Consider the following 27,316-nt stretch of genomic DNA (forward strand, 5'->3'; position numbering starts at 1 on the left):
TGTGTCGTGCATCTGTATGCATGTGCACGTATGCACACCTGCGGGTGTATGGTGCGCGTGTCACAGGCACACAGGTGCTTCGCATCCGCTACAGGGAAATGTGTGAGAATAGCAGAAGTAGGGAGATAGAGCCCCTGGATTGGAGAGCTTCTTTAAGCCAGTGGATCAACAGGAGAGGCCAGAGGAGGGGCAGAAAGGGCATCTGCCAGTCCCCGGGCCCTCCATCCGTATATTCTTGGGGGGCTGTTGGATCTTTGCCTCCCAGAAGAAAAAAACCTCAAACGTCCACTAAATTGAATTCTTGGACAGACTGTTTTCTCCCCATGCTCTGTTCCTGTTGCTAGAATCCAGCTCCCCCACCTCCCTTCCTCTGTTTTCCGGTCCTATTCCCTACCTTGCCTGGCTAATGCCTCCTTTTGGTTTCAGATTTAATGTCCCTGCCTCCACAAAGCCTTCCCTGATCTCTCAAATGTGGGTTCGATGTCCTTTTGTTTCCCCGTCATGGCACTTATCACGGCATATGACACTGTCCAGTTTATTTGTCTGTTCTTCACTGGTACAGAAGTTCCGTGGGGGTTGGGACATATGACCTTGCTGGGACTGATCAGCAGTCACCATTTCTTCCCTTCCCAGTGTCATACGGGGATAAGTGGCTGGCCTTCCCGATTCCAAGTTCTGAGCTGTGCGTGCAAGCATTATGCATGCGAGCATGTGTGGGTATTGATGATTCACCCGTCCCCCTGTGGGTGTGGCCAGATGACCCCCTGCTACTAGGCCCTCACTCTGAAAGTGCAGTACAGAGGGCAGGACCTCAGGTCGTGTAACTTCTAACATCTTCAGAGTTTGCCAGATAGCCTTGGTAGATGGGGACAGGAAGTGGGGCAGGAGAAGATTAAGCAGAACTCATAATCTTTGAGGTCAAGCAGTGTGCGGATTAGAGATAAACCGGCAGTGGTAACTTTGTCCTTTCTAGGGGTTGGCCTCAGTGTTGCCTTAAACACAGACGTTCAGAGATTGGGGGGGGGTGGTGGTGGCTAGCCTGTTGCTCAGTATTCAGAAGGGAAGGGAGTCAGAGGGCGTATGGATTCAGCAGATCTTACAAATATTTAGGTCATAAGTGACAGTGAGAATCTGATGAGGGACCTTCTCACCAGAGAACCTTACCTACCCACAAAGGTAACGTGTGATTTTGAGGATGCCAGGTGGCTGACACCCATGAATCATTCTATAGAAGGGTGACAGGAGTGGAGATGATGGTCTTTGGGTGTTGTGGCTTTGATGTGTTGACGTGTCTGTTATTAGGATTGTGTCTGTGTCTGAGGCCCCCTGGCTAGAAGGGGGAGGCGGTGGTTAGAAAGGGGAAGCATCAACCTAAGGTGCGGATTATCTAAAGCACAGAGGTGGGGAAATGAGCTCCCGGATGTGTCCTTCCTCCCTCGGGCTTCCCACAGAGCATGAACCATCCAGGCCATGGTCCATCTGCTGGGTGGGAGAACATTCCTATGCTTCCCCCGCAATGTCTTGTCATGGCTCCTAAGGACCAAGTAAGGGTGTGTGGGTGGAGGAGGAGGAGGAGAGGAACTGAAACAGTCTCTGCCTCCTCCCACTGGTGTTGGATTCCCTGTTGACTCACTAGGTGGAAGTGATACCAAATGAAGGAGAAGGTTTCTAATGAGATGAAAAGATGCTTAATAAAATGAGGCAACCCTTCACAGGGAGCTGTGTGAGTGGTTACTCAAAACAACTGTGAAATGTCTCTAATGAGATCTTAAAAGCAAATTCTGAAGCCCCCAGTTCTCTGCTCTCTGATCTTGCATGCTGTGATCTTTCCCCCAGAGGTTTACCCTTGAGATTGAATTATTGCTTTACATTGTAGCCCTGTGTCCACCATAACTTCATTGGCTGACTTTGGGGTTATCCTCAGTGCTTAAATCACTCTAAAACAGGTTTTGTCAGTTTAAGTAATGTAATATTTTTCCTTTCTCGTGGCCCTGAGAGCAGGTTCCTGGAGGAGTACTCAGAATCACTGCTCTTGGGGCAGAGCCTCGTGAGTCCCACACAGCTCTGCCGTCATCATCCCTTGGGGGCCAACTTCTCATACTCCTGATCTGCCCTTAACTTTCATTTCCTGCTCTGCAAAGTAGGCCTAACTCTACTTCATTAGGGTTGCTGCATGGGTTAAATAAAATTTGTTCAGAGTCAGTGCTTAATACACATTGTCTGCTACATCTCTATTAGTTATCCATTGCTGTGTAACAAGTTGCACCAGAATCTGACAGCTTAAGACAACATGCACTTAATTGTCTCATGGTTTTGTGGGTCAGGGATCTGGGCACAGTTCTACAGGTCCTCCGGGCTCCCTCGCTGGTTTCTGGCGGGATGCAAGGCTAGATATTTTATGAAAAGAGTGGATTTTCTCCCTGGGAGGAGGGAAGCCTATGTCTCTGTCATTTGTTGAGTGACCCATCTTGCCCAACTGAGAGCCCACACATATGTTGCTTGTGAGGAAGGAAAGGTGGCCAGAGGACAGTTAGTTCCTTTGGCAGGAAGTATGATATAAGTAAAAAAAAAAAAAAAGTGTTAATTTTTTTTTTTTAAACAGTTAAGGTCACACCTTCTAAGACTCATTAGATAAACTGAAATTTCTGCTTAGCTGCACAGAGTTTGTACATTGGGACAAACTGCTCTCTCAAAAATGCCAAGAAGCAGCGGGGGCTGTTGTAAGAATAACGGAAGTGAAGGAGCTATGGAACTTGCCCTTCCCCTTTTAAAAATTGTCTTCCTTCTTCTTTTCCCTCATTCACTTATCTGTAAAGTAAGGCGAGAGGAGAGGTGGTGATCTGAGAGGATTTCTTTTTTTTAATTTTTTTTACTTAAAAAAATTTTTTTTTTTAATGTTTATTTATTTTTGGGACAGAGAGAGACAGAGCATGAACGGGGGAGGGGCAGAGAGAGAGGGAGACACAGAATCGGAAGCAGGCTCCAGGCTCTGAGCCATCAGCCCAGAGCCCGACGCGGGGCTCCAACTCACGGACCGCGAGATCGTGACCTGAGCCCAAGTCGGATGCTCAACCGACTGAGCCACCCAGGCGCCCCTGAGAGGATTTCTTTAAGAGCCGGGGGAGGAGAGGGATGGAGCCTCTGGTGCTCATCTTTCCTCACTCCCAGTGCGTCACTGACTCTGGCTTCCCTGGAACTTCTAGAACATTCCTCTTACACCAGCAGGGCCAAGAAGACACTCTACTGTTGGGGCCGGAGCACCCATGCCTGACCGATTTCTAAACTTCAGAGCCCACCGGATCTGCCACCTCTCAAATCATTTGGTTGGCTCAGTTGGTTAAGTGTCTGATGCTTGATTTTTGGCTTGGGTCATGATCTCACAGTGGTGAGACTGAGCCCAGAGTTGGGTTCTGTGCTGATAGCATGGAGCCTGCTTGGGATTCTCTCCCTCTCTCTCTCTCTCTCTCTCTGCCCCTCCCCCATTCTCTCTCTCTCTTTCTCTCTAAGTAAATAAATAAACTTAAAAAAAAAGTGGGAAGAGGACAATATTTTTAAATATTATAAATAGTTTCACACTAGCATTAGTTTCTTTGGAGTGTATGATGTCCCAGAAACATGGCCATCTCTTCTATTTAGACACTTATCTAAGAGTCACAGAAGATCTGGGATGGAGTCTTAGCCTTGACACCTATGTCCTCGGACAAATTGCTGTGATTTCCTCCTCTGAAATGAGGATGCTAAGACTTAATCAAACGTGACCAGAGATATGAAGAGACAAGGCAGTTTAACCTTTCCACAGACAGTAGAAACCGACCACAGAGGATGTAGATTATAGAATTGTCAGACATGGACTTTAAAATATGTAAAATATAAATATGTTTAATATGTTCAAGGAAATTAAAGTCATGATTTCGAGCAAGGAATTGAAAACTTTATAAAAAGGAAAATTTTACGAAAGAAAAAAATATAACTGGGGCTCCTTGGTGGCTCAGTCGGTTAAGTGTCTGACTCTTGACCTCAGCTTGGGTCTTGAGCTCAGGGTCGTGAGTTCAAGCCTCATGTTGGGCTCCTGGGTGTGAAGACTACTTAAAAAAAAAAATACAGTAATCGATATTGGGAAAGCGATTAATGGGATCACCACCATGTTAACTGCATCTGTAGAAAGAACTAGAAATTAGATCAGAAGATCTCCAAACTGAAACTCCGACAAAAAGATGGGAAAGAAAAGAAAAGAATGTAAGAGATATGTATGATAAGGTGAAAAAGTTTAGTATAGGCACAACTGGAATCCCAGAAGGATAGCAGAGATATAGTAGAGTGGAAGCAATACTTGAGCCGATACCTTCCATATGAAATGCCTAGCTTGGTGCCTGGAACTCTCTATGTGCTCAGTAAATGTCAGCTTTTCTTATTGCCCATGTTACTATTTTGCTCACTCCTGCTCCTATGAAAGATTTGTGCTCTAGGGAGTATTGCTGGCATCCAAATCCACTAGCCCATTTGTTCAACAAGATCTCCTTAGTCTCCCAGGGCATTCTGCTTGCACTGAAAGCCTGGGTGTCTACTTGCCACTGTCTGAAATCCCCAGTTTGAAATCAGAGTAAGTTTTCCTGTGGAAACAATAAGTTATCCTATAGATATAAACAGACAACGGTTTCTTCCGCCGTGTAGAGTTCAGCGGCGAGTTTGGGAAGTAATCTTTTTTTTTTTTTTTTTTTTTTTTAAATTTTTTTTTTTCAACGTTTTTTATTTATTTTTGGGACAGAGAGAGACAGAGCATGAACGGGGGAGGGGCAGAGAGAGAGGGAGACACAGAATCGGAAACAGGCTCCAGGCTCCGAGCCGTCAGCCCAGAGCCTGACGCGGGGCTCGAACCCACGGACCGCGAGATCGTGACCTGAGCTGAAGTCAGATGCCCAACCGACTGAGCCACCCAGGCGCCCCTAGTATTCTATTTTTTAAAAATTTATTTATTTATTTTGAGAGATAAGACAGCACGAGCAGGGGAGGGGGAGAGACAGAGGGAGAGAGAGAGAATCCCAAGCAGACTCCACACTGTCGGCGCAGAGCCCGACTTGGGGCTGGAGCTCACAAACTGTGAGATCATGACCTGAACCAAAACCAGGAGTCGGACACTTAACACCCAGGTGCCCCACCCCTAACCTTTTAGACCATGGTTTCCTTACATGAGAAGTGTGGACAATGCCATCTGTCCTCTGCTTTACAAAGGGCTGTTGTGAGGACCCGGGGAGATAGAGTAAGTGAATATGCGTGTCTCTGTTCCCTATTGAACCATCTCATTATCTCCTTCTTGTGGGTTTCATGCTCCTCATTCCTGCTTATTTCTTTCTGTTATCTAAGAGGATATTTTTAACATCTCTTCTGGTCACTTTTTGTAGCCCAAGCCATGACATCTTATTCTCTGTATGTATACTTTCCATTATTCTCGTATACATCTAGAAAACTGTGGACATTTCCAAGCTAGGTTCATTAGTGCCCACGGGGCATTGATCTAAATGCATAAATTCACTTAGCGCTATTGACATGCTTAACATTATGTCCATAAGCATTTTTGTCCCCATGAGGTAGGTAGAGAAGATAGTTTAGTGACTCTCAGACTCAGGACAGAACCGACCTCTTTCAATATGAAAGATTTCCTTTTGTCATACATGTAATTAGGTTCTCTTTGTAAATGGATTTCGAGATGTTTGTTGTAACACAAATCACTGACATGTTTCAAAATAACTGTGACCGAAGGTACGGCAAAGTTATTTGTGGGAATGCTTAGGGGCTTTTAATTTGTATTGTATTTTCATCAAATAATTGTATGGTATTCTTTCCTAAATACGGTGGAATGCCTGTAGTTGAATTTTCTTGCATTGCTAATTCACTTGTTTCTTAGAACGTAGCATAAAGGCTGAGATTTACTCTGCTTGGACAGAGGTCTCACATCACCAAAGGACATCTTGTAGAATGTGTGGTAATAAAACAAGCATATTATAGACTTGAGTCTAATGATTTTTATTTTATTTATTTGTTTGTTTTTGCTTTTATGGCACTTTTTTTTTTTTTTTTTGGTAGTGATTACTGTGATTTACAAATATTGAACCCTTTTCTTTTCGGTGCCAAAGAGATTTAGGGCTCCGGAGCAAACAGGCCCATTAAATCTGTAATCCCGATAAAGCTTTAAATGTCATCCAGGAACAAAGTACTTCAGTTCTCCCGTGGAAAGAGTGTTGTAGGGACAGAACTGGCATCGTGGAAAGAGTGTTGTAGGGACAGAACTGGCGTCGTAGGGACAGAACTGAAGGGATGCACGGGAGATCTCCAGGGAGCTTACAGGATGCTCCGGGGGTGATGTGCAGTGTTTTGGGCTTGAGTCCTTAGGCTGGCCAATTCAGGTTCCACAGAAGCAGTGACCTCTACTGTAAGGGGTGTGTGTGATTGGGGTCTTCTGCAGGTTGCTCTGACATAAACTTCTGACACGCAGAGGAGTGGAATGGGGGTGTGTATCCTTCCCGCCTTAGCCAAAGCTTTAAAAAAAAAACCAAACTTGGTGGGTTCGTATGGAATTTGTATGGCCTTTCCGTGGGGTTTCTTTGGAATTAGGTGCAGACTGTGGAGTTGCGCGGGTTGGGATATGCTTGACAGGGGTGTATTCCTTTGTGTCAGCTCCTGTTCTCTGTTCTGGGTGGATCTGGGGTTTTGGGCCATGGGAAGGACAGGTGGTGCCATCGGGGAGCCCTGGCCGGGATAGTGGGGACCTGACCGGCTGACATGGGGCGTGCTGGTGAGGCCATGGGCCGGGCACCCTACAGTCGCAGGAAATGGACGTTCTCTCCTCCATGACCTCCTGTCTTCAGTGTCGGCAACACACGCTTCCTCCCCCATCTGCCCCAAAATGGAAGTAATAAGCACGTAACGCTACCCCAGATCACAAGTGGCTACTCTCTGCCTCTGCCTGTGGTTTGTCTCCACAAGGCCATCTCAAGTGCTCAGGGAGGTGTGTCCAGTGTCCCTGAAGAGACCTTTGCTCCCCTGGGTCGGTCTCTATGATGCTTTTGACTTCGCTTACCTTTGGGGTCAAAAGGTCAAGCCATTTACCATCCCACGGTTCTCCCTGTGCCTCTCTCTTCATTTTGTTTCTCTCCATGCATCAAATCTGGCTGGCCTCCACGGTCCTCCTAAAATCCTAACTTAGCTCCCTATCAACGTGTAAGACACTCAGGATTTTTTAGAAGTGTGCAAGGCTCAAAGGCCGAACACTTAAATAAATGGGTGACTGAATAAAACAAATAAATAAATGCAAAAAAACCCTTGCCATGTGGGTTCTCTCTAAACCCTAGAGACAGGTGCTGAAAGGATCATTTCCAGAGTTCACATTATGGGTAAATCGTATTCTGCCCCTTTGACATTTTGGTAGGTGTGAAATTAAAGCTTAAGAGATTACTGTCTATACCACAAGTTATTTAACTTACAGTGTGTTTTTTGGGCCATTTCTGATTTTTATAAATAATACTTCAGTGAAATTTTTGTGTTTATTTATTTTTTTCTTCTTTTAACTATCTTCTTAGGAATGGAATTCCTGGGTCTGTGATTCTTGGTATTGTCTCATTTCCTTTCCACAGAAGGCATGTTGGCTTATAATGCTGTCACCAGTGTGCGTTCCTTCTTAATTTCCAAAAAAAAAAAAACCCCTTCCAACTTGTAAAGACATCTAAAACACCCACAGGACAGTGCTTAGTGAGTTTGGAGAGGAGGAGAATGTAGGAGCATGTTGACTGTTGGGAAGAGAAGGGCAACGGTAGGGGATGGCCATTTGTTCTGGAAACACACCTTGTTTGAGTCCTACGGACTGCCTGTAGAGCTGGGCTGAAGAGATTTGGAGGCCTTTTTCAGGTTCAATAAAATAACATGTCCTCAACTGATTAGTGATGTCTTCCATTAGAGCAGGATTAGCAGTGGTACTAACGTTGCCTTGGACTTTCCCTTCTTTTTCTGGAGACGTAGGAATGCTTCCTTGAAGCCTGTTGCAATAGTCCGGGAGTGAAGCAAATGGATGCCTCGTGTTTTACGTGATAGCAGCTGCAAGTTTGTGGTTGGTGATTTCATAACTACAGATTTATGTGTGATTAATAAATGTGACAGTTCGAACAGCAGAGACTGTCATGTTAGAGTAAGTGGTGGTTCTCAGGGGATTGCATTATTAGCCCCAGAAAATATCTTTTAAGGGATGCATTTCCCTTTTAAGAAGATGGAACCCATCGCTAGGCCTCAGCCTGTGTCTGATATCAACCACACAAATGAGAGTACAACAAAACACTGACTACCCCCAAGGGAGGATTCTTCTAAACCTTATTCCTGGTTTGTGGAATCAGGACTGGTTTTATTCTAGTGCTTCTTCAGTAGCTGGTGGTATGTCTGCCTTTTATTACAGGTAAAAACCCCAGCAGGTTTATTTGGAGGACACCCGATGCTACCGTGAAAGGCAGTAATACAAGTCCTCCTTGCGAGTTCTAGAAAATGGACTTTGTGGGGAAGAAACTTACATTTGTCAGGGAGGTTGATTTGAACCTGGTAAGAGCCTCAGGGGGATTTCCCTGGAGCTCAGAAAATTAGGCTCTGACTCGACCAGCCAGCTGTGTGACTCTGAGGAAGTCACACAGCTTCCTCTTTTGCAAACCTAAGAGACTGGACAAGATGGACTATGCTAGTCTCATAGTCTTACGAAATGGAAAAATATAGGCAGAGATGAGTTTCCTTCCGTCCGTGTAAGTCCACTAAAAATAAAGTAGGCTTTGGAGAATGGTGGGCAGCCATGGTCCCCCTCTCTCATCCTCTCTCTCTTCAGATGCCCTTCTTCCCCTGGTATGCTTTCCGCTTTTCCTGCTTTAAACCTTTATGTTATCCCATGCGACAGTCATGACTCACTGGCGTTTTCCTCTTGCGGTTGTGTGTCACCGTGCCAGCGAGGTTCCTGCAGGAAAAGGAACTCCCAAAGCCCAGTGATTCATGACACGGCCCTGTCTCCCGGCCAGCAGGCTCCCTCAGCAAACCTGGAGCAGGGCCTTCCCCTGGTGGCCAGCTGGGGAACAGCTGGCCACTTCTCGAGCGTCACAAAGCCACTGGCCACAGAAGATTACTTGAAGCGGTTCTTTGTAAGAACACCGCCTTTTCTGAGACCGACTAAAACCTTGCCTATCCTTTTGTCCTTTTCTTTCTTTTCCTGTCGAGGGAAATTTTGAGAGTGAGTTTGTAAAAAGAAAAGAAACACTGAGTGTGTCTGGCTGGAAAATGAACTATTCAATCTGAATTTGAGCAGGCTTGCTGCTTTAACTCTTCAGAAAAGCTGGTATTTTAAGCCCGAGTTATCAGTAGAAGAGGATGAGTTGAAAGGAATCATTTCCAGATGGCTTTTGAGTTTTTTCCTCCTCAAGGGCATTTTGAGGGTTCGCCTTGCAGGATCATGTGGGCTGTTGGGGATCTGGAGCTGGTTGTTTTGAGCAGGGCCCTTGGGTAAAGTGAAAGGGTCGACACCCAAAACGGGCTTTCTAGAGCAGAGTCCTCACTGTGACATGCACAGTCTCGCCAAAGCCCTCTAGGCCGAGGGCCAGTCACAGAGAATAAGTGCCACGGTGGTTACAGGGGGTAGGGCCTCTGGGGGCCCGCGTAAACTGGAGGTATTCCAGAGGGGTGGTTTTTCTCAGCTTGGAAGCAGGGTGAGCTTGGGTGTAAGCCAAAAGGACACCAAAGAAGGCCTAATCGGGGCAAAACTCGGGAGGGGCGGATTTGTCTCCTGCGCACCTGTGTGTGCGGGTACCCCCTCCGCCAGGCACCTCTCCCGGCTGTGGGAGGACCAGCGAAGAGCCGGAGAAAGAGGATTCCTACACTGTGATCGAGAGATGCTAGAGAGGGAGGGGACAGGCGCTCGCATCAGTCTGCCTCCCCACCATGGGTGGGGTGCACAGATGGCAGAGATGAATCCTTTGGCATTCCTTGTAAGATAATAAACCCGAGACCTGTCTCTGGGGGGTGGAGGAGTTCCGACCGTGAGCTGGGGGACATAAAATATGTAAAAATACAGATCAGCGTGGTCAGCGGTAGCCGTCTACCCGGCTGTTTGCAGAGAGCAGTTCGTTCGCCTCGTGAGAGCGTGAGAGCGCGCGTTTTCCTTCTCTTCAAGGGCAGGGCAGCACCGCCCCTGGCTTTTCAGTTTCTCTGGGGTTGCATGGGCCGAAGGGACTGCAAGATCCCCTCCTCCACGGGGCAGGGGGGTGGGGCAGAGGGTGGTTAAAAGCAACGGAGATGAAAACAACTGAGTGGAGTTGTGGGTTTTGGGGAACTGTGAGGCATGTTAGCCGGAATCCATGCGGAAGGCTCAGCTCAGAAATAGCAGCGGCATATTGATCTGGAATCCGAGGAGCTGATGTTTTAATTCTGTCGCCACCTCTCTGAACTCTGCGCATCGCTGTGCGTGCTGCAGATAAGCGGCTTTGGGGCTTTTTTTCAGTATGGCTCATAACCAGTGAAGGCCACTCTCACTGGGATAGGACACCTTTGGGACAGTGATCTTCTGATGAGTGTCACGAGCTGGGGCCCCTCTTGCTCTATGTTGGCTGGAATTGTCCCCTAAGCACGGGGGGTGAGGAATAAAAATAACTCAGCTTTCCAGCTGGTATTTCAGGTCTCACTTCACATCACAGTGTAAGGAAAAGCACGTTTTCCCAAGTTTCAGCATTTCCTCCTGGATCTTTAGGCTTTCAAATCTACACCTTTAATAGAGGAGAACCATACTGCTATTTGTTCTTCTTGGGCTATGTCTTGTTTCCCGTTCACTTATAGATCTCAAAATGTCCCCATGATCTTTCAGATAAGCAACGTTTTGAGGAGGCCTTCTCTGTGTCAATAGTCTGTGAATCTGGCGTCTTTGTGCCTTGCCACCCCTCTCAGAAGAGCAGTGACCTGCAGCTGAGGCCAGTTGCTTTGTTCTAGTATGTTCTACTTTCTGGGCAATCTCGGATTTTACCTTATACCTCTTCCTTTGAAATTTCCACTTCTACCGTTGTATTGTTAATCTCTAAGGTCAGTCTTACTCTCTGAATAATCTTCTGAAATAGTATCCTGCTCTTTTTTTGTGTGGGTGTAAACATCTGGTCTTTCTTAGCTGAGCGTTTATTTTTAAAAGATTAAAACGTGCGCTGAAAGGTCTGTTTGCACTGGGGTTTGTAGACTGGTGCAACATGGCTTTTAGTTGGGTGGCTCCAAGTATCAGGATCTGTAGGATTTTCCTCTTACCCGGAGGGGACTCCTCACCTCTTCTGTCTGGGCTCACAAAGGGCAACGGGGGTCGCAAGCTCCCAAGCCCAGCCCTGTCTGATACAGATTTCCTGGAGACCCAGCTCCCACCTCCTCCTGGAGTTCAGGAGGGTCTGGCCTCTGGTTTTGTGGCCAGGGGCACCAAGGGTATGTTTTTGTGCAGCCTTCCAGCTGATGCTGTTGTCAGCCTTGTCCTCCAGTTCCTGATTCCTTCAGGGATTCTGTGGCATGAATTGTCTTGCTTCTCAGTGGCTCTCCTCCCTGGTGGCCCTGAGGGCTCCAGCTGCTTCTTTCGCAGTGACCACTTGGCCACGTGCTTTTGGTTGACGTCACTTGTCTGGTGTTGTCTCGTCTCCAGATTTGTTTGACCTTGTGAATTTGTACCTTTTATTCCTTAAACCATTTGACAAGGGTTTTGGAGGGAGTGGATATAAATGCATGTGTTCCATTTCCAGTATATAATAGACCTCTATCCTAATCAGCTTTAAAGAATTATTTAACAGGGAAAGCACTGAGATGAGACCTTTATATAATTAAGCAAAATTGGAGGTTACTATGCAGCCATCAGATTCTGAAGAAAAAGTGCTAGAAATGCAGAAATTAGCATTCATAGGTCTTACAGGGTGATATCCAGAAAAATAGATTACATAGTTTTCGAGTGTTAAGGTTTCGAACAAAATCAGTTCTATCTCGACCAAAACAATGCGTTGTGTTTACCATACTTCTCCAGGCCCTTTCAAACATGTTCAAATTTCTGGAAATACATATATTGTAACCATGCCAATTCTAGGTTAATTATTAACCTAGGGGATGTGTTTCTAAAGCTTATTTTTACCATACTTCTTTTCTTTCTATGAAAGCAATACAGTTTCATTATGGAAAATACTGGTAAGAAACAGAGGAGAGTATCCTCCTCCCCTACTCCCACCAACCAGAAATAGCCTTGCCTGCCCTCTGGTTCTATGTGTATTATACTAGGTTAGAACTGATACCCTTGGTCTTCATGGCTCTGTCCTCATTCTTTTCCAGGACACCGGGGTTGGGAAATCAAGCATTGTGTGTCGATTTGTACAGGATCACTTTGACCACAACATCAGCCCGACCATTGGGTAAGTTCCCGTCTGTTCTTCTCTTTCACATTTCTTCCCTTCAAAAGCACTTGGAGAGGTCACTTTGTGCCTGAGCCTGCAAGCTGGTGCAACATGGCTTTTAGCCGGGGCAGGGAGTTTCCGAGTATCCAGATCTGCAGAATCTGAAAGCAGTTTGCATCCCAGCCAGTGAGAATCAATCCCAACTGTAAAGACTTTGAAGGAAATGCAGGGACTTTTAGGCAATGTGTCCTGCCTCGCTGTCCCTGTCAGTAATTCTTTTTTCCTAGCCAACCATCCTCTTAGGCTGCAGCCTAAAACCATCTACTTCATCTCCAAGAGCATTACTCTGCAAATCATGCCAGCTTTATTTTGAGATGGAAGAGGAGACACAGGACAAATCCCCAGAGGTCCTGCTCTAGGTACCCTGCCAATAAACCTGGAAACACTGTCTGCTCACACAGCACAGCTGTCCATGCCGTCCGTGGGGCAGATTGATTTTCTTTTCTGGATTAATCAAATGTCATTCTTATGCTTGGGGAGGGGAGGTGGATTATTCACTTCTGAGACCCCAACCTTGGACTATGGGAGCATTTTCCTATTCCATTTTCCCCTTCCCTACAGACGCTTTTGCCAGATGTGCTTGGCTGGGCCGTTTTGCAGGTGCTTGGTTTTTCATTCTCTTAGAACTTGGCCTCGCTGATTTTTCTCCCTGAACATATCATGCTCTTTGCGGAGAGCAAAGGTTTTATTTTCTCTTCCAGGGAAATGCGTGTTTCCATATTTTAGCAAGGATTGACGAGGACAGGAGCGATTGTCTCTATCACTTGTAAGTGGAGAAGCTCCAGCGGTTGGTTGATAGGCCAGTGGTTGGAGTGGGGTAGGTGAGAAAATCCACTGCCTTTTGCAATTTAAAAATGGCTTAAAGAAACACGTTCACAAATATATGCGTCAAGAGCTGGGACGGCAAGCTAAGAAGTTAGCTGTGCCTGGTTTATGGATGCTGGTAGAGGACACACGACTCCCGGATCAGACACGGGGAAAGTAGCAGTTGTTGGAATATTATCAATTTGTTGGTTCTCCGAGCACTAATCCTGTAGTGTAATGCGAAGAGGGTCAGATGACGCCCTACATGCAGTAGGTTGAGTCACAAGAGAGGACCCCCAAGTGTACAGATCCATAATAGGATCTTTCATAATAGGCGGTAAGCATGTCTGTGCTTCGCTCCAGAGGGAGACCTTATTTCTCCCCTCCAAGGCTATTTGCTATACAAACATCCTTGAAAACACAGTCTGGAAAAGAGACTGTGCCTCTGCTTGCACAATGTGGACAACGGTAGAGATCGTGGGAGTTGTCTCCCGACATAGGCACTTCCATAGATCGGGGACAGTTTTATAGAGGAAATTCTTTTTATTCTTCTCTGTGATGTACTTTACAAAAAAATTTTTTTTTAATGTTTATTTATTTTTGAGAGAGCAGGGGAGGGGCAGAGAGACAGGGAGACACAGAGTCTGAAGCAGGCTCTAGGCTCTGAGCTGTGAGCATAGAACCTGACGTGGGGCTCCGAACTCACGAACCGCAAGATCATGACCTGAGCTGAAGTCGGACAGTTAACCGACTGAGCCACCCAGGTGCCCTGTGATATACTTTTATTCTTCTTAATTTTCCAGTTTTGTGTGTTTAATAAAAGCCAAACCCCTGAGAGTGATTGACTCTGAGTGTGGTTTTGGAAGATGGAGGAGACTCTCACCTTTTACTTTTTAAACTTAAAAAAAGTCATTTTTAATAACCAATCTGTATTCCTTTTGTAATGATTTTTCTAAATAAAAAGGCAATGCATGTTCTTACCATAAATTATGGTAAATGCATAAGTGTTCATCATGACTTTTACACATAGGTGTAAGCATCCTTGTGCCTCTAGTAGGCATATCATTTTGGTCATAGCATCTTGGTCAAAGCAAGTCATAACGCCAACCCAGATTCAAGGGACAAGAAATAAATTCCACCGCCTGGTGGGAGGGGCGGCATTCAGAGGGAGAGCGGTATGGATCATTGGTAGCCCTTGTGGAGATAACCAGTCAAACCCTGTTAACTCTGCTTTGTCTAATAAATATATTGTGGTGGTTTGGGGTTTTTAAAAAAGTATGTATTGTGTGGAAATTCTGTACTTAATGGTCATTTTTTTTCTGTAAACCTAATACTTCTCTAAAAAAATAGTCCATTAACTAAAAAATCATGCCTTCATTCCTCAAATTATAATGCTCATTATGAAAAATTCAGACCATCCATAAATATGGAAAACAGAAAGTGAAACTAGAGGATTTTACTAGCTCTCTGATCCCATTTTCTTCATTAACGTTATCATTAGAGTCCAAAGTGCATGTTAAACATACTTCCTGTATTTTCTGTGTATATGCAGGTATACAAATACATAATTTCTAAAACCAAAAATGCCAAGGCATTCTACCTGACACACCACAGCATACATTTTTTTATCCTCTAAGTCTGCCTTATTTTTCTTCCATGAACACAGGTTTCTTGAAAGACCATAAATGGAACACTTTGCATGCTGTCTGTGCATTTCCTTGACAAAGTCAAGATTAAAGCCTAATTTTTCAATTTATAAAAGTTTATGTGCATTCTAAGAAAACCCCCAGAATTTATAAAAATTGGAATCATAGTATACATATGGTTTTAATCCAGTTTTCTACTTAATATATTTTGAACATTTTCTTATAATACCAAATAATCTTCAGAAATATGTAAATACTATTTTCTCTGATTATAAAAGTATCATATACTCGTCCTAAAAAACAGAAAATGAAGAAAACTGTGAAGAAAATATAAAAACCACCCAGAGGGGCACCTGGGTGGCTCAGTCGATTAAGTGTCCAACTTCGGCTCAGATCATGATCTCACGGTTCGTGGTTTCAAGCCCCTCTGTCAGCACAGAGCCTGGAGCCTGTTTCGGATTCTGTGTCTCCCTCTCTCTCCGCTCGCACTCTGTCTCTCTCTCTCTCTCTCTCAAAAATAAATAAACATTAAAAAAATTTAAAAACCACCCATAATCAGCTGGTATATTTTCTTTCAGTCTTTCTGCTATGTGTATATAAAATCTTTTTTTTAATTCAACATTATATTGTGAATTCCATGTTATTAAATGGTCTTTAAAAACAAGGATTTCCCCTGCCTCGGTGTTAGGAATATAGAATTGACATACATCATTGTATAACAAAGCAAGGATTTATAATGGCTGTATTTTCCATTAAAGCCATTTAGGTTATTTATAATTTTGTTTTACCTTTTAGATAATGTATGATGTACGTCCTGGGGCATAAATACTTGCATGCACCTCTGATTATTTCATTAGGTTACATTCATAGCAGTGGAATAATTTAGTCAAAGAATAAGAACATATTGAAGGCTCCTGATGGATATTGCCAAATTGTTTTTCAGAAAGGTTGTCCTTATTTTTCTGTATACTTACCAGGTTTAGGTCTTACCTAAAAGATAGCTATCTCTATCTCTATCTCTAGAGATATCTATATCTATCTACATATAGATATCTCTATCTATCTATATAAATCTACAAGCACTTACCACTACATTTATGGAGAAATTTTAAGGTATGAGAAAATGCGTAAGCTTTAAGTTTAGAGGAAAATCCATTATTTTCCTCTAAACTTAAAGCTTACGCATTTTCTCATACCTTAAAATTTCTCCATAAATGTAGTGGTAAGTGCTTGTAGCATTCAATTATGTGCTGATCTGCTTTCTTTCTACTTCATCCTTCACTTTTCCTCTGGAGTCAAGATTGAGATGGGCTCTTCCAGTATTAATCTGTTGTCCTTACCTGATGCCGTTCAAGTCCCCAGTTTAAAAACCCACTCAAAATGTATCCTCTCCTCTGGGATTTTGAGAAAATGTTCCCAAACTCCAGCTCCAGACAAATAAAGTTAGCAAAGAACATACACATTTCTTGGAAGATGTTCTATATAGGCCGCGGTGCTTAGCCTGCAGCTGGTGGGTTTGGTGTGCTGAGAACCTGGCTTTTAGATGCGTTTTGTTTAGCTGCACAGTGCTTTAAAATTTTTAAGCCAATAATGAAGAATTGGGAGATTTTTACATAATAAACTTGCATTTCTGGCTTCTCTTAAAAAAATCTGTAGACTTGGCGTAGACATGCTCACGCGGCAGGAGCCAGCTGGACCCGAGCCGCAGGCGCTCCGTGTGAGTGGGCGGGCTCTCTCCTTTCCGTGTCGCTGCCGCTGTTTATCGTCACTATTATTTTTATCAGTGTTACGTTTCCACCTGGCCCTCGTGGCTCATTTATAGGGTTGCTCACTGGTCCCGTAGACGCTTCAGTTCATGCCCGGCCCAGGGCCTGATTTTTCACAGTAATGTCGCTGGCCCTAAGAATCAGAGCAACGCAGTGACTTGTTTGGGCACGTACAGCCAGTGAATAGCGGACATAGGACTCAGACCCAGTGAGTCCACTTTCAAAGTCCACCCTTGTTCTTCCCGCTGTAGTCAAACTGCCGCTGGGGAAAGGCTACACAATGCCATTGTGTCAGCAATGGAAAGCACTCATTCTTATGGTCTCTTGTGACTCACAATGAAAAATCTTGGCTTTGCTATTCAAGCAGATTGTGTTGACATCTTGAACATATATGCGTGTGTGTGTGTGTGTGTGTGTGTGTGTGTGTATCTCCCTTTCTGTTTCGACTTTTACAAGGTAATTGTGTGAATTCTCTGCCAGATTTTGGTTCCCACAGATAACGAAGTCAGTTCAGCATTGCCAACGCTCCCCCCTCGACCACTCTGAAAGATAATCTATAGAGACGAAAAGATGCTTGGGGTTCGTAAGATTGAATGCTAGCAAAGAAGCTGTTAAGAAAAACCCTGAATAACCCAAGGCGCAAGGATTGTGAGCTGTAATTTCAAATATTGGAAGACTGTTCTTGTGGCAGGAAATGAGGAACAGAGAGGGGTGTATACCTGTGCATTTGTGTGTATGTGTGTGTGTTAATGTATGTATATATGTGGTAGGCATTACGACTCTACTAAACTGTTCTGCACAGACTTACTGAACATCAAGGGGGAATTTCACAGATGTCATTCCCACATTTGATCCTACAACAGCCTTCTAGATCATGCAAACTAGATATTGGTTCTGTTTCTCAGATGAGGAAACTGAGGGGCTTTCTAAGTGCTCATTCCACCTCGCTGGCAGTGAGGACAGTCCTTTGCATTCTGTTCCTGACTGTGCTGATAGACTCTTGAGCATGGACAAGGCAGTCTTTTGGGGCTCAGGTTCCACCCCCCCTCTTATCTGTAGAATGAAAGGGTCAGCCTGGATATTTCATGTTTTTTCCATTTCTAAAAGTCTCTAAGATTTTATTAAAAAAAAATTTTTTTTAGTAACATTTATCCATTTTACAGAGAGCTTGAACAGGAGGAGGGCAGAGAGAAAGGGAGACACAGAATCCAAAGCAGGCTCCAGGCTCTGAGCTATCAGCACAGAGCCCAACACAGGGCCCAAACCCACAAGCGCAAGATTGTGACCTGAGCCGAAGTTGGACACTCAACAGACTGAGCCCCCTGGGTGCTCCTCTGTTTCTAAGATTTTATTTTATTTTATTTATTTAAAAAATTTTTTTTAATATTTATTTTTGAGAGAGACAGAGTGTGAGCAGCGGAGGGGCAGAGAGAAAGGGAGACAGAATCCAGGCTCCAGGCTCTGAGCTGTCAGCACAGAGCCTGACACGGGGCTTGAACCCACAAGCGGTGAGATCATGACCTGAGCCCAAGTCAGACGCTTAACCGACTGAGCCGCACGCCACCCAGGTGCCCGTTTCTAAGATTTTAAAGGCATGAACTTAGTTTTCTAAGCCTGAAAACTTTTTAAGGGCAGGGTTGATGTATTATTTATCCTCGTGCCTAGAATATATTGAGGAATGAATGAAAATCTGGCTTACATCAGAGCTAAAACAAAACCAAGGGTGTTTATGGAAAGAATTTCTAAACAAAGTTAAAGGGTGAAGGTTAAACCAGAAAAAAATATTATTTAAAATATACTATTATAAGAAGTAAGCATAAAGTACTCAAAAAGTGAATAAGAAAAGGGTGAACATCCCAACTGAGAAGTGGGGAAAGGTCACGAACTAAATATTTACAAAAGAAAAATACAGATGAGCAATAAACACTAAAATGACGTTCAAACTTATAATAAGCGTAATAAAAATGGGAATGATGTATCATTTTCTCCCAATCATGCCGGGAAAGACTTGAAAGATGAGGATTGGCTGGGGAGAAGGTCATCTTCTACATGGTTATGGGTGTGTAGGCTGGTCTCACCCACAGGGTGTCATGTCTGTTTCTGAGATTAAATCTAAGGAAAGAGTTGTATAAGGACACAAAGATGTAAGTAAAGGTATTTATTTAATCATTGTCATATCGTGGAAAATAGGTGACGAAAATTACCTTCAGTGGGGGTAGTGGATAAAGCCATAACGTGGTGTAAAATATTTAGTCATTTTAGGGGTGCCTGGGTGGCTCAATTTGGTTGAGCCTTCGACTTGAACTCAGGTCATGATCTCACAGTTTGTGAGGTTGAGCCCCACAACCGGGCTCTCCGCTGTCATCTCAGAGCCTGCTTTGGATCCTCGGTCCCCTCCCTCTCTGCACCTCTCCTGTTCGCTGTCTCAAAAATAAATATTTAAGAAAAAAAAGAATATTTTGTCATTTTAGATAATGATGTTGATCCATATTCACAGAAATGGAAAAGGGTCCATGATACATAGAGTGGAGGGGAAATAAAATGTATACAGAGTTTGATCAATTATGGGGTAAACTTTGTATAAAAATAATTTGGAAGGATGTGTACCCACTTACTAGCAGTGATTGTGGCTAGGTGCTGACATGGCAGTTGATTTCTGTTTCCTCCTTTGCTTTCATTTTTTGAGTTTCTTTTTTGTGATGTACATATACTGCTTTTATAATGGGAAAAGTAACAAAGGTATTTCCTTTTTTTAAACATGTTTACTCCTATCAGTAGTCCTTGCATATTTTAAGCACTTTATAAGAGAAGACCTCATAGGACAGTCGTGGTTTTGGTAAGATTGGGTCACATCACTTAGAAGAATACTTAGAATTTCCGTTTAGTGCGATCGTAGGTTGATAAATAGAACTGTTAACTTCTGGCGTGTGTGTGTGTGTATATTGTGGGGGTCGTGTGGGAATTGCAGGGACATATGCTTTTCTGCCTGGGACACGTGTAGTTTGCCTCGTAGTCCTGGGGAAAAGTAGGAGAAGCTGAGGAAACCTGACTGGCGGGGGGGCTGAGTGGTGCAGGGCTGAACTTCGTACTGGATACGGTGGTCGGCTGGGCCATGGGACGCAAGAGAAGACAGCCAAACACCTTAACCCTAAAAACTCTACTGTGTCTCTCCTGGGAATAAGAACATAATGAGGACATCGTTATCACACCTGGTGTGATAAATCAATTAATTTTGATTTAATGATAACATATGACAGATAGTCTAAGTATAAATGTTTCCAATTGTCCTAAAAATGTCTTTCAAAGCTATTTCCCTCCTAATTCCAGATCCAGCCAAGAGGCATTTGGTTGCTTTATCTCTTTGTGTTCCCTGAATCTAGATGGTAGAACAATCTCCCTGCCTTTTGTTCTGTTTGCTTTTCATGACTTATTGAAGCATTCAGGCTGGTTGTAGAATGCTTGTAGAATTCTTGTACAGTGTTCCGCATTCTGGATTTGCCTGATTTGTTTCTTCCTGATTAAATTTGGGTTAAATTTTGGCCAGAATGCTGCACAGGTGATGTGTTCATCACGTCAGGAGGTTATCACGTCTGGTTGCCCCACTGTTGGGGATACTCGTTAGTTTTTGATGAAGGGGGAACTTTATCTCACAGAAAAAAGGTCAAGGGCGTAAACTTTCCACGTATTGTATCTTTACATCTTTCATGAACATGAAGGAAAAGCTTATTAACGAGAAGTATACAAAAGAAAGTATCAAGTGTTTCATTTTCTGCTGAGAATTTCAAATCCTTCCTTTTTCTTTCTTTTAATGGAGAAAACATATATATTTGGTAAGCCACCAGCCTTTATCCCTGCATGTATAGAAGCAGGGTGGGAATGAGATATCGTATTTTATTAGTTGTAGCTAGTGTTGGATGCATAGCATAGGTGAATATATAAGGTGATTTTCTGTTTGCGCCATTGCAAGGCCCAAAGTGTGACTTGCTCAAATATTAGCTGCCCTTGTCACTCTTCATTGTTGTGATAAGTTTTTAAAATCTGAGGTTTTATTTTTTTTCCTGAGATTTGGGGCATATTATCTTAGAACAATTGGACATATTATCTTAGGACAGTGTTTTTGGGAACACAGTGATTTGAATGCATTCTTTGCTTTTTTAAAGAAGTTTTCCTTCCCTAACCTAAACCTTCAGCTGGACTAACAGAAAATGTAGAATTTGGGGCCGGGGGTGGGTGATAAGACTCTAACAGCCCTTCTTTCCTCTTGGTGGCCCCAGGAGGGAGCTTACGGGGTCTTGCTGAGGCAAGATTAACTTGTCTGAACCAGGAGCCTTTGTGAAGATTGTAAGGGCACCTGGTAACATGGAGATGTTGATTCTCTTTTTCAGGGCATCTTTTATGACCAAAACTGTGCCTTGTGGAAATGAGCTTCATAAGTTCCTCATCTGGGACACTGCTGGGCAGGAACGGGTAAGTGTACGTGGTTGTTGGCTTTCTAGGGAAAATACTGAGCCTGATTCCTGAAGGTTTATTTGTATTTGGCAAGATTCTTGGTTGCAAGCGACCAGGAACCCAGCTTCTGTGATTTAATCAAAAAAGGAAATGTGCTTTTCCACGGTGAAAAAGATGTATGGGGGTGGCTCTCTTGAGGTAGGGCTGAGTTCAAGTCCTCCAAATGTATTGTCAGAGGCACCCAACTCCATTCATATTTCTTTGCTTGCTTACCTCTAGACTGGCTTCATTTTGAGGCAGACTCACCTCCTTCCCTTCCCCAAGGGTGGCCAGGATGGCTCCGTCGGTGACTCCACGCCGGTATTCTGCCACCTGAGCAGTCCCACAAAGGACAGTACCTCTTTTCCGCGAGTTGCGCCCCATGTTTCAGTGCCTGTGGGTTCTCACGGGCCGGGTTTGGGTCACGTGTTCCACTCTTGAACTTGACGCTGTGTAGCAGCATTCAAGGATATTTGGCGCTCCTATTTGTAGAGCCAGGTAATACACTTACCCCTAGAGGTAGGGCTGCCATCAGCCCCACCTGAGCCACACTGGTTGGAAGTCTAGTAGGCTTAGTTACCCAAGGAAAATCTGGGTTCTTTTACTGTAAAACAGGCCAATGGACATCGGTTTACCAGAAACAGCCAATGACTTGTTTCTTATTCTTTTTTTAATATGAAATTTATTGTCAAATTGGTTTCCATACAACACCCAGTGCTCATCCCAACAGGTGCCCTCCTCAATGCCCATCACCCCCTTTCCCCTCCCCCCTCCCCCCCATCAACCCTCAGTTTATTCTCAGTTTTTAAGAGTCTTATGGTTTGCCACCTTCCCTCTCTGTAACTTTTTCCCCCCCTTCCCCTCCCCCATGGTCTTCTGTTAAGTTTCTCAGGATCCACGTAAGAGTGAAAACATATGGTATCTGTCTTTCTCTGTATGACTTATTTCACTTAGCATAACACTCTCCAGTTCCATCCACGTTGCTGCAAATGGCCAGATTTCTTTCTTTCTCATCGCCAAGTAGTATTCCATTGTGTATATAAACCACAGTTTCTTTATCCATTCGTCAGTTGATGGACATTTAGGCTCTTTCCATAATTTGGCAATTGTTGAAAATGCTGCTATAAACATTGGGGGACAAGTGCCCCTATGCATCAGCACTCCTGTATCTCTTGGGTAAATTCCTAGCAGTGCTATTGCTCTCTTATTCTTAATTCCTTTTATGTGCTGAAAATATTTATGGGGAAGATTATTTAAAAAGCTTATGTTTTTAGATTTTAATGTTTATTTTTGACAGAGAGAGAATGAGCAGGGGCTGGGGGGCAGAGAGAGAGAGAGAGAGAGAGAGAGAGACAGAATCTGAAGCAGGCTCCAGGCTCTGAGCCGTTCACACAGAGCCCGATTTGGGCTCATGAACCTTGAGATCAAGACCTGAGCCCAAGTCGGACACTTAATCCGCTGAGCCACCTAGGTGCCCCTTGTGTTTTTAGATTTTAAAAAGTGAGATAATACCAGCACAGACTGTCTATAATAGGATATTCATATAATAACTAGGGTGTATATTATCAAAGTCGAAAAGGGTGGTCAGGGTAAGTGACACACAGGGATTACCAATAGCCTGCCTTCACTGGGAGCTTTCAGGCTGCTCAAAACTTTCATCGGAGCTAATGATCACGGAGTAAAATAGTAAAATGGTCCAAGCTCACGTGGCACCTTCTCTATCTACCTTGTTTAGATAATATCACTTCCCCCTTTTCCCTCCCTGCTCCACTCCATTTTTCTCCGCAGCCCTTAACCACCTGCTAATATGCTATTTAATTCACTTACTGATTCTGTTGATTGTCTCCCTCTCAAAGGAAGAGAATCCGGGGTTCGGGATAATGCAGTATTTTCATTATCTGCTCCTAACAAATCAAGTGTGCGTTTCTATAATTTTCACTTCCTATAAATCCCCGTCCCAGCATTTGTCGATTAAGGCTACTCAGGTGTTCAAGATTTCTTTCTTCTTAATTAGGACGAATCTCGTGGCCTACAAATGCTAACCTCATTAGAACATCTTCTATTTTGCTGCTAAATTGAGAGCACCAACTTCCACACACGAAGCTGCTGCCATGAGCACCTCTTTAACTCTGTGGGTCAGCCGTGCATGCTGACTCCCGAAATGAGGTGACGAATCCGAGGAAGAAATGTCTGCTCAGGGATCTCTTCTTTATGTATCTACCTCTTTACATACTATGTATGCGTACTTGTAGTACCTAGATCTGCTAGGTTTTTGGTTTGGGGGGGGGGGGGGTTTGGTTTTTTGGTTGTTATTTAAACTGAAGCAGAGGCTTTCTTGCTCCCATTTGTACTTTTGGCCATGAAATAGTTGCTTTTAATGTGCATAATAACTCAGTTTTACAAATAGCTGGCTTCGTATTAGAAGTATTACTATTTCTACGATTGGTGGGTCATTCCTAAGGGCTTGCTATGTTTCGTGCCCTGTTCCGAATGTTTTCTGTGTACTAATAACGCACTTAGCCCTCTCACGGCACTCTGACGTGGGGACTATTTTCATCCCTATTTATAGGTGAAGTCACTGAGGGGCGGAGAAATTAAGTAACTCATTCAAGATCACACAGCCAATTAGGCGTAAAGCCGAAATAGGAATCCGGCAGTCTGGGTCCCAAGCTTTGCAGCTCTGTTCCGCTAGAAAAATCACCCAAAAGCCATGCGGCTGAAAGTGAAGTTGGCCAAAATCCCACCACCCAGATATTTGCACCGTTTTTTTAATTTATTTTTTTAGTTGAGGTATACTTGATGTACAATATTCTGTTCATTTCAGGTGTACATCGTAGCGATTTGATATTTGTATACATTATGAAATGATCCCTACAAGAAGTCTAATTTCCACTATTGACATTAGATGATCATTCTTCAGATGTCTCACTATATGTGTTGATAACTTCATATTAAAGGGGTCATGATTCTTTATAACCTGCTGTTTTCACTTGATAATAACGGTATTCCTGAAGAGAGATTTCTGTACGATCTAAACAGAGTATTTGACATTTCCTTACCTATTCTTTTTTTTAAAAAAATTTTTAATGTTTATTTATTTTTTGAGAGAGAGAGACACACACAGAGTGTGAGCGGGGGAGGGGCAGAGAGAGAGAGGAGACACAGAATCCAAAGCAGGCTCCAGGCTCTGAGCTGTCAGCACAGAGCCTGACGGGCTCGAACCCACAAGCTGTGAGATCATGACCTGAACCAAAGTCAGATGCTTAGCTGACTGAGCCACCCATGCGCCCCTCCTTACCTATTTTAATATAATATTCAAGTGTTCGACTGCTTTTGATGAAATCTGATACTCTAAAGTGACGACTGTAGTTTGTAGCTTGACTCACTGACCATCTCAAAGCAAAATAGCAATAGAAAATTTTTCGTATGACCATATTTCTAATTATTCGAATTGCTTTTCCTAAAATTTGACTGTTAGAGGTTATAGGCATCTGTGACTATATTGCTGTCTGTAATTTTAAAAGCATAGTATTGTATAGATTATTATATTATACATGTTATATATTATATGTAGTATTATTGTGTTAGTGCTATATGTATTCGGAGTATTATCTATTATTATAACGGTTAGTATTATAGGTGCAAGGTTTGATTCCATAGTAGTGCTTCAGGGAAGAGGGACTGAGTTTTGGATGATAACTTCAGGTGGACGCTTTTTAGAATCTAGATTTGTGGAGAGCGGGTGAAAAATGTCTGTTCAGCCTTTGTGGTCATCGATCCCTCTAACCCTCAAAGGCCTGATTTAGTTATCCTCAGACTGTCCTTGTCTGGTGTCCCTCTGTGCAGTCTCGCATCTCTCCAGTGATGGCAATTTTTCAATCATTTTGGCAGCTTGTTGCTGGATTTAATCGTGCTTGTAATGACGTTACCTAATGTTGGAGCTAAAAATACATTCCCTGCTGCTGCTTGTGCCTCATGCTATTTGTTCTGTCTCATTAATTGTTGGAGTCCAGTGCACTTTATTATCCCTCCTTATCTGTGTAGAAATCTGCTGCTGTTCTACTAAGTCTGTGTAACTTTAAACAAACCAAATCTCTTTGGATTTATGGTTTCATAATATAAAGACATAGACTTCTGTGTCCTCAAAGGGGGATAATGCTCAGGGCAGTGCTTTGCATCAGTATTTGTTTACTTGTGGGACGATTCAACCAAGTTCTGCCTAGCATACACAATATTAACTCTGGACTATATTTTGGCACAAATTCATACTCTTGAAAAATTACTTTTCCGTCAGAGCACTGGAAATGTAAAAGGATCACTCTCCTCCTCCTTCTCTTCGTAGAAGGGAGTGTTCATTCCTGATAATGCTTTTCATTCAACCATATATGACGGCCATCTTAGGATTCTTTCAATGGCAAATGCTAATCCATAGACTGCCTCTGTAAGAAAGTGTTTGAAAATTTAATCATTTTCAATTAACCAGATGATTGCTGAGTCCAATTTGTTAGAAACGTAACGTTTGGAAGATTTGTGCTTCCAGTTTGTTGCAACCAAGAGGGGTGTCCAGGGGGCGAGAGTGCCACTGCCGTGCCCGTGTTGCAGTATCAGTGCGGGCTTTTGGGGGTTTTCATCCTTTCTTCCTGGAATGGGTGGTTCTGGCTTCTGCTTTGTGCCAAGCTGTGACAAGGACTCAACAGTAGGTTAGCAGATGCCTCTGGAAGGATGTACACAGGAGCGGAAGTGGTCCCAGGGGAGAGAAAGGAATTTATCTGCCCAGCTTCATCCTCCTGTCTCCCACTAGTCTGGGTTTGGGATTCTGTCCCAATGTGGCAGCACATCCGGATATCTTTCCCGTTGGGTTTCCTTTTGACTCCCTTCTTTGTTTTTCCACATAAACTGGAATATCCTCGTTGTTATTAAAAATGCCTCATCAGTAGGAAATGCAACCTTCATGTTCTAGTTGTTTGCTTCCAAGTCATTCTGTTTTTGCTTTAAAACACTATCACAATCCATAAGATAACTCCCTTAAAATGTTGGTGTCTTGGAATAATTTCAGGCTTCATTTTCTTGATCTGATCCATCAGAGCAATATTACTCTAAGAACCTAACTTGAACAGATATTAACATCATCTTATTCTCTTGTTTCACTGGGGTTGGCTGTCTGTCCACCCTAGTGCCTCAGTCGTAATGGTTGCATTTATAAAATTTGGGTTTCAAATGCACCACGGTCAAATTCCACAAAGGTGAATTGGTAGTTCTTTTGTCAGAATGAAAACTCTCCCCTTACTCTACTTAACACATCTTAAGTTAAATAGATTGACTTCTGAAATCAAGCTCATCGTTATATATTTTTTAAGATGAAATTGGAGAACACACATACAGACTAAAAAAGAGCCCCCCCCCCCATGTACCAGGAATTATGGAGCTTTGAACTTAACAGTAAAAATGACATGATGCAAAGATTTGTGTAGGAAATTATATAATTTATTACTACTGTCTTTTTTGGGTTATTTATTTATTTTAGGGAGACAGCGAACAGGGGAGGGGGCAGAGTGAGAGCAGGAAAGAGAGAGAGAGAGAGAGAGAGAGAGAGAGAGAAACCTCCAGCAGGCTCCACGATCAGCATAGAGCCTGACGAGGGGCTCAATCCCACGATCCCTGGTATCATGACCTGAGTCTGAGGTGGCTCTGTTTCAAGGTGCGGGTCTGTGCGCTGGCAGGGGGACTTTGCTTGCTGTTCATTCTGGGGTTAGAGAGACAACAGCTCCCCGAGGAAGCTCTTCTCAGGCAATACAGAAGCATGAGGGACAAAGGGCAGACGTGAGGCCTCTTCATGCTAGGGTTAGAATGGGCACATGTCACATGGCCTACATCCCATTGACCAAGGCAAGTCACATGGCAGAGCCTGAAGTCAAAAGATAGAAACATGGCCTTTAGAGGAAGTGCAAATACTACATTGGCATAAACAGGGCATGAATTCATGGAGAAGTGAAGAATTGGTGGTCATAATTTTGTCTTCCGTAGGCATCTGGTTCTCTTGCTCTGTGTACCTTGGAGGCTCAACTTCTCCCAGCCTGGAACTTCTTTTCAGACATCTGCCTCCATCTTTTCCCACTGAACTTTACTTTTACACACTCTATGGTAT

The 27,316-nt window shown here is 43.6% G+C and overlaps 1 protein-coding gene across 2 annotated transcripts in view; it reads left to right on the top strand.

The window, feature by feature from the left end:
- The window catches only part of RAB31 (RAB31, member RAS oncogene family), a 127,000-nt gene that overhangs the window by 42,413 nt on the left and 57,271 nt on the right, over positions 1-27,316 (top strand). For both annotated transcript variants that reach the window (XM_049620437.1, XM_049620438.1), the window contains exons 2-3: positions 12,346-12,425; positions 21,069-21,150. In XM_049620437.1, the coding sequence (XP_049476394.1) occupies positions 12,346-12,425; positions 21,069-21,150 (162 nt within the window). The remainder of the gene's footprint in view (positions 1-12,345; positions 12,426-21,068; positions 21,151-27,316) is intronic.

The sequence above is a fragment of the Panthera uncia genome (assembly GCF_023721935.1).
Source record: "Panthera uncia isolate 11264 chromosome D3 unlocalized genomic scaffold, Puncia_PCG_1.0 HiC_scaffold_8, whole genome shotgun sequence".
NCBI lineage: Eukaryota > Metazoa > Chordata > Mammalia > Carnivora > Felidae > Panthera > Panthera uncia.